The sequence below is a fragment of the Zeus faber genome (assembly GCF_960531495.2).
Source record: "Zeus faber genome assembly, chromosome: 2".
In the NCBI taxonomy this organism is placed as follows: domain Eukaryota; kingdom Metazoa; phylum Chordata; class Actinopteri; order Zeiformes; family Zeidae; genus Zeus; species Zeus faber.
In genome coordinates this window covers 32,093,533-32,107,538 of record NC_137189.1, presented here as the reverse complement: position 1 = coordinate 32,107,538, position 14,006 = coordinate 32,093,533, and the positions used below count along the sequence as shown (strand labels likewise).

Sequence of the window (14,006 nt, the reverse complement as noted above, 5' to 3'; positions counted from 1 at the left end):
ACAGACAAGGAGAAAAAGAAAAAGCACACGCACACACAGAACTTGAGTTCACGTAGGGGTGCAACGGATCACAAAACTAGCGGCTCAGGTGGTATCCCAGTTTTGAGTCACGGATCAGATCATTTTTCCTGATCAGCAAAAAAAAGGGGGGGGGGACCAATATAAGTTTGCTTTCCATTTATTCCGTGAATCACTTAAAGCAAGGACCTTTTGCCCATGGTCTTAAATGAAAACAACATTCAAGCTATCCAATGTAGAAAAAGAAAAAAAACCCAGTAACTGAATTTAATTGCAATAAGTAACCAGTATCGTGTTCAATTCCTCACATTGATAACAAACCAAAATTCATGAAAATCGGTTCAGAAGGAAGCGGGTTACAGTCGATTTTGTGGAGAAGTCTGCATCTCTCGATAAACATTGTATTGTTTACTAGCGGCTCTTGACCGCTCCAACATGGCGGACGCGCACACGCACAGCGGCAACACACAGCAGCTCATTCACGACATGTCGTGGAGTAGCAGCAACACAGCGCAACGCACCCTAAAGCAATCGTTGGGCTTATCGAGACTTATCGTTCTTAGAATAGGGAGACATCTAAATCTGAAGTTCTGCTGCGCATACCGTATACACATTTCATAGTTATTAAATGAACTATGAATTTATGAGTTCACATAGTCCTCACCTTTTTTCTTTGTGTTTTTACACCTGTGATGTGCTTAGACTTTCACTACAAAAACACACAAGTCACATCATTGCGAGCTTGTTATAACACCGGTGTTTACCTGTTACTTATGTGATTGTATGTACATGTTTATGTATTTCTTCCCTCTCGGACCCTTTGGCATCAAAGCTGCAGTCAAAAGAAAAATAATTATAAACCACATATGAGTCACAATAAACCACATATGATTCAAAATATCCCAACCAGGGTGTGAGTCAGGCGTTTCAAAACATCTTGGACCAATGAGGAAGGGCAGTCCAGAATATTTGGAGGACTGTAGATCGATCCATGCCCATGTAAATACAGAGAGCTCAGTAGGGAGTTTCAGGAAGTGAAAATCCCATTCATATTCTGAATCGAGTGTTTTGATTATTAACCATAACGTCGTCACCATCCAAGGTAGACTTACTGCAAGCTATGAGATTGTGAAACGATGGTATATGTTCCTGTAGAAGCCACAAGTCTGTATGACGTCAACCTTGTTTCAAGAAAAACGTGTTTGATTCGCCATGTCATGGAGAAGTACCACACTACCCACAATCCTAAAGTGTCACAGCGACGTCTCTGATTGGTGGAGCTCGCGGTTACCATGGAAATGTTTACCACATCCGCGGCAACGTTTTACGTCGTCTTACGGCATTTCTATGTCAATGTCGGTGAGTGTGAGTTACTGTTACCACAGAACCCTATGGTCGTTTACGTGACGTTTACCACAGTATAATACAATAATAATAATTATATAATACAATTTAAACACTATCATAATGACAAAGGTTAAATTCAAGAGGAAGCACGCTAAACTATCGTTGGGTTGGAAGTCTTTGGAAAGGTATCATTTTCAACGGATTATGGGATGAGTAGTTCCTTCACTCTTAAAATAATTATGTACGCAGTCTTGTAAATTTCCCCTGAATCAAATGTTTTATAGTCACGATTCATCTCGTAGTTGGTTGGATTGGTTCCAGGCTTAAAACTCTTTGCAAAAGGATTTTCAGAAACGTCAGTGGAGTGAATGGATGGGAAATTCACTTCCGGAAACTGAGCCGTTCTAAAAGTGAGCGGTCACTGTTGAGCTCTATTGAGAGGAACATTGATCGCTGAGGGGGAGACAGGAACATGATGTATAAACTGTTACCTGTCATGATTAATAAAATAAGTCAAATTAAGTTTTTAGGCCACACCTCCACACCTGCCCCACGTGGAGCTCTCAGTGGACCCCACACCTCGACCGCTCTCTTCAACAGAGAATAGAATGACTCCATCTGTTCTCATGGAATAAAGTGTACGATGACATGTAGTGTTTGTGTTGTTGAATGTGTGGGTCTGTTGTTCGGACAGTTTTTCGTGGCGTCGGACCCCAACGTGAAGACAGATCGTCTGTGGCATGATAAGTACTCCCTCAGAAAGTCCATGATCCCCTCCTTTATCACCATGGACCAGGCCCGAAAGGTACATACACACACATATAAACAAGGCCACGGCCTTTGGCAGACCTTAAACCATAGTTTCAGACTCACCACTGCTCTTAAAATATTGCACATTGCAAAGTTAAATTAACACTTTAACCATTTTAGTACAAAGGAAATTATTGAATATTATTATGAATAATAATAATAATAATAATAATAATAATAATAATAACTGCTATGAAAATATCATTAAAATACTAATGAATAAATGTTATCAATAACAATGCATGAACTTTTGAAAATTCAACAGAAAGAAATTATTTAAAAAAGAACAAATAAATGATTTGTATGTGTGTATGTATAAAAGTACCAGACCGTTCTTGTCAGTGTTTTTGTATTGCCACGTTGTCATCCACTCCACGCCATTTTAAATTCTCTGTCCGCAACCCCGTGCCGACACCCTCTCTCCGTCCTCTAGGTGTTGCTGATCGGGAAATCCATCAACTTCCTACATCAGGTGTGTCACGACCGAACGCCGCCTGGAAAAATCACACCAGCCTCCAAGTCAACAGACACTCCCAAAGACGGTAGTTCTCTCTCTCTCTCTCTCTCTCTCTCTCTCTCTCTCTCTCCATCACTGTTTTTTCTCCATCTCTGTATCTCTCTTGGTTCACTCACACATACCCTCCTCAGAAATTGAAGTACTGGAATACCTTGAGAAAAACACTTTTGTGATGAAGTGCTTCAAAAGTCCTTGAAAGAAATGTGATAATTGAAAACCTGTGATATTCCCCCTGGTTTTGTTATTCAAATCGTAACGTAATGAAACCATTTCCAGAAACACGTTTACAACATAGATTATGCCATAGAAATGTATATTTAATCCAGCATGGTTGGAAATAGACACTTATAATAGTAGATAACAATGAAAAAATATATACTGTGTGTGTGTGTGTGTGTGTGTGTGTGTGTGTGTGTGTGTGTGTGTGTGTGTGTGTGTGTGTGTGTGTGTGTGTGTGTGTGTGTGTGTGTGTGTGTGTGTGTGTGTGTGTGTGTGTGTGTACACACACACACTGTATATAATAGATATACTAATATAAATGACAGACAATGGAAGCAACCGTGCTTAAGAAGGTACTTGAAAGTCTGCAAGTCCTTGAATTTAGTTTTGTAATGCCAGAATGAAGAATGTTTTAAAAAGTAGTCATTGTTTTAAACAGTCATTTTGGTTTCAAATCCACATCCAGACAGTTTCACCTCCTACTTTTCCTGCATTTTTGCTGGTATTTGGTCCCATACTACTGAAGTACTCGTGGGGTATTTTGAATAAATCAAATATTGGAGGGAAAAATACTAAAGACACACGATCTGTGAAATCAGTGAACTACTCTTATTGTAACAGAATATTAAAGTTTCATGTCAACACTCAAGAGTGAGTAAATACCCAAGAGTGAGTATTCAGTACCCAGTGGTAGCACTCTACTCTCTAGAGGCTGAGTTTTCTCATTGAAGCACAGTTTCAGTATTTTTTTTTTTATATCTTCGCCGTCATCATAATCCATTTCCCACAATTCCGCTCGCCCGACATTCTATTTTTGCGCCGCGGCCAGTCTCTGGCCAGGATATTGATGGTGCTTGATTTTGGACGACGGCTGAGGACGTTGATCAATGCTCTCAGCGTTCACCGACCTTTTCCTTCCATCCTCTAGATCACGGCCGGGGGAGAGGAGTTTCATCCATATTCTATCGATTCTCCTACCTTTTTCCAAGCATTTCGTTTTTTTTGTTTGGTTTTTTTTGTTTGGTTTTTTTACCAGCGCGCCATCTCAAGCTCGTACCATCCAGAAGTCCTCCAGCGCTCTGTCGGCCTGCTCGCCTTCTCTCCTCTTTCTCTCCATCGCTTCACGGTGTCCCTCGTTCGTACTGTCATTCTGTCAAACTCATTCCGTCTCTCGCTCACTTACATTTTCTCTCTTTCTCAAAGGATCCTGAAAGAGGTGTGTTTTGGTCAGATTATAGGAAAGACCACTTGTTGCAGTTGCACTGGGAGAGAAACCGAGAGTGTTGTTCAGAAAATGTCCCGAGTCCCAATGCGCGTATCAGCCATTCTCAGCCAGGAATCAAGGGCCTCTGCACCCAACCACGATGATTTGAAACGCCGTTTGGACCTCTCAAACGGTGGTTTCGCTTCCAAGGCAGAAAAAGATGCGTCAAAGAAAAATAGCTTTTTGTGTGTGTGTGGTAGAGACGGGCTGAAACCAGTGTATTTCGTGGCTCTTTAACCCCCACACCCCCTTAGCCGCAGAGCTGCTGTCGGACCTGGAGGGGGCCTTCCAGGGGAAGATCGACGCCGCCTACTTCGACACCAGCAAGTACCTGCTGGATGTCCTGAACCGCAACTACCTGCTGCTAGAGCACCTGCAGGCCATGCGGCGCTACCTGCTGCTGGGACAGGGAGACTTCATCAGGCACCTCATGGATCTGCTCAAGTCAGTAAAGGAAACACACACACACACACACACACACACACACACATTCCTATAAAATGTGAAGAACTTTTAACTATGACCCAGAGACATGATCCCGTCACCTGTTTTAGCCCCCCCCCCCCCCCCCCCCCCCCCCCCAGAACCTGGTTGCAGCAGGAAGTGAGAATTTCCTTTGTGCCAACATAAGGAAAGATAGCTACACCATTCATTTCCACCTGACTCAATAGAAACCTCAGCATTTTTATTTTTTTGCAACGATTTATTTAAAATATCTACCGTGGGCTCGTTCAAATTTAGCTTGCATCCACTCCTCTCCGTTTGAGAATGAAGTTTTTTAGATTTTATAGGCACTTCCTGGCTGTCTTTTAGAATTTGAGAATATATCGTTTTTAAATGTTTTCAATCTCTTCAATTGTCTTGTATTTTATTTATTTATTTATTTATTGATCATAAATGTGTACAAATATTAATCATTTGTATACATTTATGATTCAAACTGATATTTTAGATTTCAAATGTTATGATTTACATCCTTGTTAATTGTATCTCTTATTTTAACGCCTTGAACCTTTTCCCTTTTTCTAATTATTATTTTATTTGATGGCCCCTGTGAAGTTTATTATTATTATTATTATTATTATTGTATATGGTTCATTCAGCTGGGAAGCATCAGTACAATTTTAATTGGACCAAGTACTGAATATTCACTCTTGGGCACCAACTAATGGTGAGATTGATCGTTTCAGACCGGAGCTGGCCCGTCCTGCCACAACCCTCTACCAGCACAACCTGACCGGCATCCTAGAGACGGCCGTCCGAGCCACCAACGCCCAGTACGACAATGCCGAGATCCTCAAGAGGCTGGACGTTCGCCTGCTGGAGGTGTGTGTGTGTGTGTGTGTGTGTGTGTGTGTGTGAGAGTTACTATACTTGTGAGGACTGGCCTCAGATTGACAATTTTTTGGGTTATAAGTGCACGAGAAACATGGGTCCTCACTTATCAGGTGTATTTACTCACATTGTGTGTTTATTCATCATTGACCTCACTTTGATACCAGTGTGTGCGTGCGCAGGCGCGTGTGTTATTTCCCAATCTCTTTGTGGGATAGAAGAAGAAATCGATCTCCCTAATTGGAGCAATGGTAATTATTTGGGGGCCCAGGGCCTCAAAATGAAACTCGAACTCTCACCAATGTTTGCTTTAATTTTAAGCTTTGCAGGGAGACATTGTTAAAAAAACATATGCTAAACAGGGCAAAATTGCGGGATTGCTATTTGGACATTAACGAGTAATTTCATCCCCTGGTTTGAGCCTCACTCCACCAACCAACACACAATTCCACTAAATCAATGCTGGGCGTTTGATGGGGCGTTTATTTTTATTATTTCTTTTTTATTTTTTTGTTTTTTTCAGTCACCAATTTTTAGAAGGTGTGCTGAGTCACACCTACTTTCTCTTAAGCCCAATTTAATGACGTGTAAAGAAAAGTTAGTATTAAGACTGGTATCAATGTGTGTCATTGCAGAATAGTCAATGTGCTTGACTTTGCCAATAGCCCAAACAAATCCTATTCAACTGAAATGACAGGTCCAAATTGTTTCATGGCTTCTTGGCTGCATTTCATATAAATGTAATTTTTTTTGTATGAGTGTTTTATCTGTGTGCTATATAAGTGCTATATACGTAAAGTTGAGCAGAATAACATCTCAAGCGTTGGTTTGTTTAGAGGCTCTAAGATGAAGTTCATCTCCGTATCTTTGTCTTCCTTGTGCTTCCTGGTGGCCTCCAGGTGTCTCCCGGTGATACAGGCTGGGATGTCTTCAGTCTGGACTACCATGTGGATGGACCTATCGCCACGGTAACACGCGCATGAACGTCTGAGCGCCGCGACGCCGTACGACATGAAGGCGATGCCGCCGTCAGGATTAGAAATTGTCTCATGGCCGGAATGTTGTTGGGCAGGTGTTCACGCGGGAGTGCATGGGCCACTACCTGCGCGTGTTTAACTTCCTGTGGAGGGCCAAGAGGATGGAGTACACGCTGACGGACATCTGGAAGGGGCAGGTGTGCAGCGCCAAGCTGCTCAAGACCATGCCAGGTAACACACACACGAATCCTGGGAAATGGAAGTTGCGGTGGTGGGATTTCTCTGAACATTTACATAGAAAACCTTTGGTTGAGATCACCTGGAAACACACTTCACCATTAAACTATAACCTCGTTTACTGATGTGATGACGCGTCTAAAAACTAACATCGATACGTGTCCATCGGCTATTTTTGAATGAAGAGGTTGCCACATAATTGGATGGTGGAGGTTTTTCACTCACAATACATTTTTCACAGGTAATAAAACATTGAACTTCAACTTAACGCCTTCTTGGGTGTTTCTAAACATTTTCCAAACATTTACACCAAATATTGTCTTTTGTTTGTTTTTTGTTTTTTTTGCCCCGTCCAGAGCTGTCGGAGGTGCTCCACCAGTGCCATATCCTGGCCTCGGAGATGGTCCACTTCATCCACCAGATGCAATACTACATCACCTTCGAGGTGAGAACACTGCTAGCAGGGCTACGGTTTGGAGCAACGGGTTTTGTTGTATCATGGCCCTACCACACTGCTAATCAGAAGAAGTACCCAACACAGCAGCCGCCTTCAGGTGTTTTTAACGGACGTGGTGTGAAGCTGTGAAACATAGTACGAAAAGTGTGCATATTAACATATTAAAAGTAAATCTCTATCCTAATGAAGTAAACACATAAAAATAAGAATATGATCCAAATAAGAATATTAATTACGACTGAAAGCATGTACGATAAAATTGGAAACTAAACTAAACAGGAGCTATGTGACACTGTGATATAATGTAAAACCATGCTTCCAAAGCAGCACCGAAATAGTGGAGTACACAAGTATCAAAATACTGTTACCGTTAAGTGTGTTTATAAATACACAAAAGATCTCTTTTTACTTAACAAATAGCAAAAAAGTTCTACACAGATAAGTATGGAAGGAGTGTGTGTGTGTGTGTGTGTGTGTGTGTGTGTGTGTGTGTGTGTGTGTGCGTGTGCGTGTGTGTGTGTGTGTAAAAAAAGGAAGCTAGGAGAGAATAAAATCTCACTTGGTAGCATGAAAGTTCAGGTAAAACTATCTGCAAATGAACATCACAAGATAGACATCCACATGATTTTGGCGTAACCTTTACGATGTGTACACAAACAAACCAACTTACAGATCGCGCTTCCTCAGTGGCCAAAACAAAGGCAAGTCATTTCTTGACCTTGAACTTGAGCTTGAAATGGAAGGCGGTGTTAAAACCGTAGCGTTCATCCAAATGGCCGATTGTGAGAAAACAAAACTTAAGTGCAGCCAGTAGGTGGCACCACACTCCACTGATTGTGGGAGGCAGAAGGCGCGTCTGTGTTTAATGCAGGAGATCACATGCTGCGTGTCCTCCTCTCACCCAGCGTACTATGGTATGTGTGTAAAAACCATGATGTCTTCTCAGACACATTACGTAGTCGTGTCGCCGCACCGTAGCGCTTACCCTCGCAGTGCATTGTGGGATACGCTTGCCAGCGCGGCGTGCAGAGTGTGCGTGCAGTGATATTTCACCGGTTGAACGACGTCATCCCGGAGCTTTCTCTGCATACTATTTGAGCATACGATGGTTTTGGGCACTAATTTGGGTGTGCTAAACGGTTTGCTCGTCGGCTGTTCTAGTGCAGCTATGGTCTCGATTCATCCATCACAGCCTTCATATTCAAATCAGTTTCTACACCAATTTTGGGTTGTTGAATACTCAGTCCGAATGAGCGATGCTGGTTTTTGTGCCATGGTATTAGGATTTGGCTACTCAAAATCTGTATGAGGGATTGGAATTGGATGCCATATGTAGTATAAGAAGGTCTTTTTACTTGCCTACTAAAGTGCAAGACGCTATAGTGCACTTATTTATTATGATTTATGTTACATAATGAGAGATTTCAAAGGCAGAAAATGTAATTCTTAAGTTTTACATATTGGTCTACACTGGGGCTCTGAAACACCTCATTGTGATCTGTTTGTTCTTAATCAACCCTTTCACAAAATATTTAACATTTCTATAACTCAACTTAAGGCACATTTTTAAAACATGGCATTTAAAAAAATCGATCACCTTGAGACCCATGATAAAGAGCCTGTGCTCAGAATATTTGGGAAACTTTTGAGGAAGCTGATGTTGCATTACCAGTGTAGCACAACACTATAAGTGACCACACCAACGTCAAGCAGCGGTCCTGAATATTGCGTGTGTGCGTGTGCGCCAAGGTGCTGGAGTGCTCCTGGGACGAGCTGTGGAACAAGGTCCAGCAGGCCCAGGATCTGGACCACATCATCGCGGCCCACGAAGTCTTCCTGGATACCATCATCTCCAGATGCCTATTGGACAACAACAGCAGGGTAAGTGAGCAAACACACACAAAAAAAAAAAAAAAACTCAATCCTAAATGTGTTGTCCGGAAGTACAAGGGAAGCCGATAAAGTGAATGTGTGCATTGGAATAATCTCCCCACCCTCCCCCGTGTCTGTCCAGTCCCTGCTGAACCAGCTGAGGGCCATATTTGACCAGATCATCGAGTTCCAGAACGCCCAGGACACCCTGTACCGCTCGGCGCTGGAGGAGCTCAGCCTCCGACTGCAGTACGAGGAGAAGAAGAAGCGGAGAGAGGAGGAGGTGAGGGAGGGAGACCGAGAGGCGGGGGGGGATCTGGGATCTGGATCTATTTATGTTTTTATATAATATGGATTTTCATGTCAAATATGGTAAGGAATAATTATTTGATATCGACGCTGTCAAGAGCGCAGAGCAATTACCAGTGAACCTCGGACAGACTTTGGATTGGTGCCAAAATAGTTCACACCTATTGTGTCTTTCTGCTGTTCAGAAGTAGGGTTATTAGCAATGTATCAGCAATTTATGATATAATATTGATATTGTTACGAGATATCGTCTGGGATTTTGGTTATTGTAATATTACATATAATATTATATATATAGTTAAATTTACTTTTTACATTAAAGTGTGTGTGTGTGTGTGTGTGTGTGTGTGTGTGTGTGTGTGTGTGTGTGTGTGTGTGTGTGTGTGTGTGTGTGTGTGTGTGTGTGTGTGTGTATATGGTGTGTGTGGGATGGTGGCTCAGGCGGTAGAGCTGGTGGTCTAGTGATCTAAAGGTCGCTGGTTCGATCCCAGGCTCCTCCTGCTAGCATGCTGTAGTGTTCTTGAGCAAGACACTTAACCCCTAATTGCTCCTGATGGCTGCGTCCGTCAGTGTTTGAACAATTGTAAGTCGCTTTGGATAAAAGCGTCTGATAAATGACTAAATGTAAATGTAATGTAATGTAATATATATATATATATATACATACACACATATAGCTAAATGTACTTTTTACATTAAAGTATTACAATTTTCTTAATATATCTATTTATAATATAATATATATATTTAAAATATCGTCAAATTATCGATTTTGAGATATTCGTCAAAGAATATTGTGATATTTTGTTAATATTAATAGCCGTAGTGATTATTTTGTGCTTTTCTCTTAAATTGAATATATTGACTATTTCCTTGTGAAAACAGATGAAATCTCATGCGCCATTTATTCTTGCTGTTTTATTGTTAACATTCAGCCGTTAAATGATTCGTAGTAAAGCAAAAGTCCTCACCGGAGATAAGCCGGCGGAGATGGCGCTCTGGTCTCCTGGTCTCTAGTCTCTGGTCTCCTGGTCTCTGGTCTCCTGGTCTCTGGTCTCTGGTCTCTGGTCTCCTGGTCTCTGGTCTCTGGTCTCCTGGTCTCTGGTCTCCTGGTCTCTGGTCTCTGGTCTCTGGTCTCTGGTCTCCTGGTCTCCTGGTCTCTGGTCTCCTGGTCACGATGTCTCCCTTCAACTCTCAGGGCGACTGGGGAGTGACGGCCGAACAGGAAGCAGAGGAAGGCAAGAGGGTCCGGGAGTTCCAGGACACCATTCCTAAGATGCGCTCCCAGCTCCGCCTCCTCACACACTTCTACCAGGTACCTGTTTAGTGTCTGTCTGTCTGTCTATCTGTCTGTCTGCCACCCTCGACCTGACACAGATTGGTGGGTATCTGTGGTACTTTAGAACATTCAATACTTGGATAATGTGTCTGAGACGTGTTTGTGTTAAAATGATTTTAATTTTCATCCAACCTTGATTCCATATATCCCTATATGCAATATACCCATACTATACCTCTACTGTACTCTACTGCTACTATGCCTCTAATCGACCTCTACCTCTAATGGACTTCTACCTCTACTTTACCTCTACGGTACTCCTTCCTGTACCTCTAATGGACGTCTACTAAACCTCTACGGTACTCCTCTACTATACCTCTAATTGACCTCTACTCTACTTCTACTGTACCTCTACTATACTCTACCTCTTCCATACAATACTATACCTCTATTCGACCTCTACTCTACTTCTACTATACTCTACCTCTTCCATACAATACTATACCTCTAATCAACCTCTACTCTACTTCTACTCTACCTCTACCTCAACTATACATCGACTGTACTCTAACTCTACTGTACTCTACCCATAATGGACCTCTACTCATACTCTACTATACCTCAAATTGACCTCTACCTCTACTATCCTCTATCTCACTCTACTCTATAGGGAACTGATGAGGGGATTCCCCCGTTTTCCCTCAATATTTTGACGACAATGTACAATTTGCTAATGTCATTTGTTAGTATAAGGACGTAACACCATATGGAATCTCTTCGACTGTCTTGACTTTTTATCCATTTGTTTCCATAGGAACCAATATGCAATGTTGGTTCATGTGACTGCATACGTTGAACCTTGTTTTGTTATTGTTATTGTGTGTGTGTGTGTGTGTGTGTGTGTGTGTGTGTGTGTGTGTGTGTGTGTGTGTGTGCGTGTGCGTGCGCTTCCTCCAGAGCATTGTGCAGCAGTTCCTGGTGCTGCTGATGACCAGCCAGGATGAGAGCCTGCGCTTCCTCAGCTTCCGCCTCGACTTCAACGAGCACTACAGGTCAGCCGGCAACACGGCTCACATCACAGGGCCAAGCCGAGGCCAACATTCAGAAAATTTGACTACTCGTTTTGGACGGTATTGGTTGCACCGTGTTTGGACTGCGCTGCTCTCTAATGCACCGTGACAATTGACTTCCAGGAAAGCCCTTGTGATCGAGGGATTTTAAAAAATATAAAAATAAAAAAAACTTCCAAATGAAGGGAGAAACTCATCAAAAACTAACAACTTACAAAAACTACCAGGTCCTTTGGGTGCTTGAAGTTCACCCTCAGAATTTCAAGTACTGGAATACCTTGAAAATAGCCCCTTTTGTGCTGAAGTGCTTAAAAAGTCCTTGGAAAAACTCGTAATCATTGAAAAGCAGTGATATTCCCCGGGTTTTGTTATTCAAATCTTAATGTAATTAAAATATCCAGAATCTTTTCTACAACTCAGATTATGCAGGGAAATGTACATTCAATCCAACGTGGTTGGAAATAGACACTTATAATAGTAAATGACAATGAGATTAATAAAAGATTCTATAATATAGATACTGATATAAGAGAAATAGATAATATTTTGATTAATGAAGATGACATTGAAAATTGAATATTTGTTTTGCGTGAAGTCCTTGAAAATGAAAAAAAAAAAAAAAATTGCTTAAAAAAGTACTTGAAAGTAGACTATTTTCTCCACTGCGGTAGAATTAGGTATTGAGGAATGCAGAATGACTACCAAACTCCCGATATTGCGACATCCGCAATGAGTCATAATCAGTGTCGACTGCTCTGATGGACTGTAATTCATATTAGTTTGTTTCCATATCTGGGTTGTAGAAATGTCTTCCTCGTTGTTACAGGGCCAGAGAGCCGAGGCTGCGAGCGTCACTGGGAGCCACCAGGGGGCGACGCTTGTCAAACATCTGACCCTGCCGGTGGACAGCGAGAGCCCCCCCACCCCCCCAGACAGATGAGTGCAAGACGCCGCCCAGTTTTCTTACTTGTTCCTTCCCAGTGTCTTACAAACAAAGGCGTGTTCTGGTGTTTGTAGAAGGGGCAACTGTGTCTAAAACTCCGCACGCGTGATCACTTGACTGAATATTGTTATAATGTAATAATAAATAATACTTTTACTTTTACTTTTTATTTAAGTTTTGTTTGTGCTCCCTCCCTCCTGCACTTACTTTGACCCTCTTGACTTAAAGGAAGCGACGCGAAAAGGCTGTCTTGTTTCAGAGACATGCGGAATTGTCCCAGAGTCATAAGCGGCACTTCTCCTCCTCCGTTCCCCTCGGACGAGAGAGATGGAAAAGCCGACCATCCGATTGGCTGCCGCTGACAGTCTGATAGGATTTCCGCGGGACGTTGCCTGTATTAATAAACGACAATAGTAATGATGGTATTTCAGTTTGTTCTTTATTATTTCAGCCCTTTTTAAATACAAAACGTGAATTTCTTGCTGTTCTTTATCACTGCAGCAAAGTACTTGTCCATGCAGAACCAGTCGGCCACCACTTAAACACTGTGCTGCATATTGGGGTTCAGGTCTTTTTTTTAATTTTTTTATTATTATTGTCATATTTATGCTTCATCGCTTCCTTTATTTTAGTGATGCAGTCACTGTTGTGATAAGCATGTATTTTCCTTGTACATTAACTCATACGTGTACAGTAAAATCTTCCTTTTGGGAAATGGCGTAACAAATAAATGGAGCTAAAGTCAAGGAAATTGTTTGGGGCGTTTCTTGGTAGGATGTTTGTTTTTATTGTTTTGTTTTTTTTGTTTTGTTTTGGGTTTTTTTACTTTACTTTTACACCACCTGATGTTGAGGGTTTTTCCCCCAATGTCCTTTCAGGTAACACCTGATTGTTGTCCAGTGTGCTTGTGCACACTTGTTTAGAAATGTTACATGTCAAATATATGCGTGAGAGTGGTTTGCTGCTGGACATCTCAAACCAATGGAGGTGAATGACCTTCAGATTAGAAAACTTTGCCAACTATGTTTGTTCGGGGCAGGGCAGGGCGGGGCTTCAAGGTGCAAGTCCGAAACTTGGCTCGTTCTTTTTTTTTTTTTTTTTTTTTTTTTTTTTTTTTTTTTTTTTTTAATTCTTTCCCTCAACCCCCTCTGTGTCTTACACATGTATAGCACACAATGTATAAAATATATGAAGCAACAAAACTTCTCAATTGTTTAATAAAAAACATTGTTTAATACATTCACCTTTTTTTTGTGTGTCAATTCGGATTCTGACTGTGAAGCTGTTATGTATTCAGGAATTTCTTAAAGAATATCACTAGGTCTGTGTCTGAGGTGAATCCATATGTATGT

General features: G+C 41.6%; 1 protein-coding gene across 1 annotated transcript in view; it reads left to right on the top strand.

Moving 5' to 3' along the window:
- tubgcp3 (tubulin gamma complex component 3) overlaps positions 1-13,669 on the top strand; it is a gene marked incomplete at its 5' end in the record, with an annotated part of 29,175 nt that extends 15,506 nt beyond the window's left edge. Inside the window, 12 exons of the mRNA XM_080019266.1 lie at positions 2,060-2,170; positions 2,609-2,717; positions 4,430-4,619; positions 5,366-5,501; positions 6,410-6,478; positions 6,583-6,718; positions 7,081-7,169; positions 8,931-9,062; positions 9,196-9,336; positions 10,561-10,677; positions 11,599-11,693; positions 12,538-13,669. Of these exons, the coding sequence (XP_079875392.1) occupies positions 2,060-2,170; positions 2,609-2,717; positions 4,430-4,619; positions 5,366-5,501; positions 6,410-6,478; positions 6,583-6,718; positions 7,081-7,169; positions 8,931-9,062; positions 9,196-9,336; positions 10,561-10,677; positions 11,599-11,693; positions 12,538-12,604 (1,392 nt within the window). The 3' untranslated portion in view covers positions 12,605-13,669. The remainder of the gene's footprint in view (positions 1-2,059; positions 2,171-2,608; positions 2,718-4,429; positions 4,620-5,365; positions 5,502-6,409; positions 6,479-6,582; positions 6,719-7,080; positions 7,170-8,930; positions 9,063-9,195; positions 9,337-10,560; positions 10,678-11,598; positions 11,694-12,537) is intronic.
- Positions 13,670-14,006: the final 337 nt, after the last annotated feature.